Raw genomic sequence first — 3982 nt, forward strand, 5'->3', positions numbered from 1 at the left:
AGGATAGGAAAGACTGGGGGTGCGTGTTTAACCAGCCTTAGGACTGACGACTTATGATTATGATGAAAAGATGTATTTTATGCATTTTTCTTTACTATAAGGTCCCATGTAGGAACTCCCAGTCTTGAACGACGGGGCCTAGCTTGGACTAACTCTGGGCAACCGAGCTTCGGCTCTTCAACGCCGGCCCAGGCCTGGGTCGACCTAATGGAACTTTTTTTTATGTTCGCCCAAGCTTGGGCCAGCCCGTGAGCAGCCGAACCTCGGCTATTCGATGTTAATCCAAGCTTGAGTCAGCGACGAACAACCAAACCTTGGCTATTCGATGTTAGTCTGAGCTTCAGCCAACCACGAACTTTTAATAATATATATCTTGTACACAATATTGTTTAGTTGTTGAAGGACAATTGATTTATTTTCAGAATTTTACGTTGTAGAATAAGATACCCAATTTTTATTGCTAACAATAGTTTAGGATTGGGCCAACATTCATTGCCAGTCATGGGCCAGTGCTGTACATCGAGATTGGAAGAACATTCACTACTAGTCTTGGCCCAGTGCTGTTTATCAAGCTTGGACCAACGTTTTTTGCCAGTCTTGGCCCAATGATGTAAAATAAGCCTAGGCCTTAGTTATCATCCCAAACTTTAATTGAGGTTGGGCCAAGGTGGGTATGCATCTTTGGGCCAAGCTCTAAAAGGATTGGTGCAGGCTTGAGCCAACGTTGGGCCTATCGTCATTTCCTACATGGGTTCTTCTTCATTTTTACTAATCTAACACAAGGCTCATTCTTATTTGGATACTGCAATAGTATCGACCCTTGGATACTGCAGTAGTATCAACCTCGTATGTAGCAATAGTGTCAATATTCATCATAGATACAGAAATGTGCCCACCATCGTTATAAAACCGGTACTTATCAGAAACTCTAGAAAGGATAAACATGTACTACTACATCACTTTCAACGGTGCAACGTTAGAAAGTACTACGGCACCCTTCACCATTTTTCAATGCGATGTTTGGAAAACTCCTGATGGAAGGGTAACAACATGGACCATATGCTGCTGCTGCCGGTTACTCTCTGTCAGGAGATGGAAGACTACCTCCGTGACGTAAAAGCAGAAAGGAGCGGTACAGTACAGTACATCATGTACGGAATGTTAAATATTAAACATGTCTGTACTATTTCATAAAATAAGTTCGTTAAATCAATGTAATGTTTACAATTCATATTAATTTTATAACAATAAATGTAATTTATATAATAAACTTTATAAGAACTACACATTTTTCTCATATTTCGTACACCTAAAATACAGTGACTTTGAAAGTATTGAACAATAATATTAAAAGCAAAAGTATTTATTTAATCACATATATGACTGAATTACACATCATCTGTATGTTAACAGTCCCGGATCCTAACAAATTGAAGCTTCAACTTTACGAACACCCATTTTCTGTTCAATTGCCTTCAGATTGCTGTTACAACACATTCTACTGCATTTCTTTTTTATACATAATTTTCTTTAAGAAAATTATTAGTGTAGGTCTATATGTCTACATCATCTTACAATGATGAAGACGTAGAAGCGGTTTATGCAGATATTGAAGATGTATTAAGTTTAGTGAAATTGCAAACTAATAGTTGTAGGAGACTTCAACGCAGTAATAGGTGAAGATAAAGACGGTACACTAGCAGGTCCTTTTGGACTAGTCAATAGAAATGATAGGGGAGCTAAATTGATAGAATTTTGCAAACAATATGTAACTTGAACAAAAGTGAAGTACACTCCTGTTTTAAAGAGTTCAAAGCCATGGTTGAGAAACAGATGAATTGAAATATAAAAGTGTTACGAAACAGACAATCGCACAGAATTTGCAATGAGAAGTTATTTAAAACAATGTGGCATAATTCATCAGAGTACCAACCCTTATACCGCGGAACAAAATGGGATTTGTGAAAGATTTAATAGCACAATTATGGAACCTATCGCTCGTGAAATTACTATTTAAGTACTATTATAAATACTTCATGTAAAAATCATGTAAACTATATTGGTAAAAAATGAAGCTTGTTGTGTCGAGACAAATGTTATTGTTTTAAAGTATTGGTTGCACAGTAATATGTAAATATGTATGTACAACATTTCGTATTAAATGCGATCTAATATTTTAATTAATAAAGTTAGTTAAACACTTTTCAAATATAATACAGCCAAAACTACTCATTCGGCTATTGTCGACGATGGAGCAGCAACGTTTACCTATTTATTGTCTAATTGTATTGTTCCCATTCTATAGAAATGCCTGTTAAAATTAAGTATATGTGTCCTAAATGTAAAGGAGAAATCGATCAATTCAACTCGAATTGTATTCCGTCCAATTTTACCAAATATAACAATATGGAGGGTTATAAACACTGTCCAGCAAACTATTTTATTCGAAAGGGACCCACAACTAATGAGAATTAGTAATATTATTTAGTATTTTTTATGCTCTAAGTCTAACTGTATTTTTGATATATGAATACCCAATAGATTGTATTAGTTAGTAATAATAATTAATAAAAATAAAAAAAAATGAAATAGACTTTTTGTTTTGATGTGAAACTTCAATTGCGTTTTACCAACACATGCTTAATAGTAAAGACCTCTGCAAAAGCTACACATACACACAGACATACATATGTAATATTATAACTGTATCGTTCGAACGAAAACAAAAGTGTCGTTCATTATAGCTACTCTCATAACACATATTCATATATAGCTCATAGCAATTTGCAATTACACTATAATTTTTAATATGTATCATTCATGATCAAGTTCAGTAAATATCATTACTTACATTCATAAGCGATAAGGTAAACGGAAGTGAGTGTCATCAAACACAATCGGTTGCTTGTTACTGTGTTATGCGAGGGAAGATTAAAAAGTATTGGTTATATGGTAAATAAGATTAATAATAAATTGCTTATCTAGCACACTTTTTATAACTATAAATACTAGAATTAGCGAATAAAAATCAATCATTCTCTATCATCATGTAAGAAAATCAAGAATACAATTTCATACTGAGTAGTCTGTCCACCAATTTCTCGGTAAGCTGTTATCTCATTTGATTGTTTATGATTCTAATATTTTTCCTAAATTAGCTATTTTAGACTAATTTCGGGATAATGACAGGCTGCGAAGGACTTCCGCAGCCACATGATCTGTCATTCGTACTTCTAGGCTGTTTTAATATAAGTGCTTATTATGCCATAGGCGACGCTAATTTTACTGTAATTTGGAAGATTCTTCATCTTCCACCACGGCCTGTTTGAAATGTACGTCAAACAATTGTTATAATCTAGTATGTTCTTAATCAAAGTTCCCAAAAACAAACATGATACGTATGCGAGTATCCAGTTATTTGCAAAACAATTAAGTGCAACGAAAATAAAATTAGGATTAAATAAATACCTTACTATTGCTTACCTTGCTATTCGTAAATATTAATTCTGTTGCAAATTTCCGAAACCAAGAGGAAACCATGAGCGGGTCCTTCTCGCAGAATCTGATTTTTTTAGACGTAGTATTTTTTATTTATGTTTAGCAGTAAAAAAATTATTTCAAATGGAGTTGTTTTAATATTTTTCTTTCTGCGAAGACTGCCGAACGCGACATAGAAACAAAACATTCCTATTGTGGAAAGAGTTCCAGTGGACGCAGAATGTTAGATATGCAACTAACGTTGGGGCATTTCCAGAAAATTGTGCTCGCAATATACTGGGTAATTTTCAATCTCCTACTGCAATATTCCATGCATATTTACTATGAAGTTGAAGGAAAACCGGTATATGAAACAAATCTTTATGCCATTCAGACGCATGGTACGCGCTATCTTCCCACAACAATCGAAGAAATGAAGTCATTTATCGAGGTAAATCTTTTAATGGGCATAACGAAAAATCTAACTATAAGATTCAAAGAACGA

At 34.3% G+C, this 3982-nt stretch overlaps 1 protein-coding gene across 1 annotated transcript in view; it reads left to right on the forward strand.

The window, feature by feature from the left end:
- LOC108742226 overlaps positions 1-252 on the forward strand; it is a 1113-nt gene extending 861 nt beyond the window's left edge. The window contains exon 4 of the mRNA XM_025980598.1: positions 113-252. Coding sequence (XP_025836383.1) covers positions 113-252 — 140 coding nt within the window. The remainder of the gene's footprint in view (positions 1-112) is intronic.
- The last annotated feature ends 3730 nt before the right edge of the window (positions 253-3982 follow it).

This window comes from Agrilus planipennis, unplaced genomic scaffold, assembly GCF_000699045.2.
Source record: "Agrilus planipennis isolate EAB-ADULT unplaced genomic scaffold, Apla_2.0 scaffold352, whole genome shotgun sequence".
NCBI classification, from domain to species: domain Eukaryota; kingdom Metazoa; phylum Arthropoda; class Insecta; order Coleoptera; family Buprestidae; genus Agrilus; species Agrilus planipennis.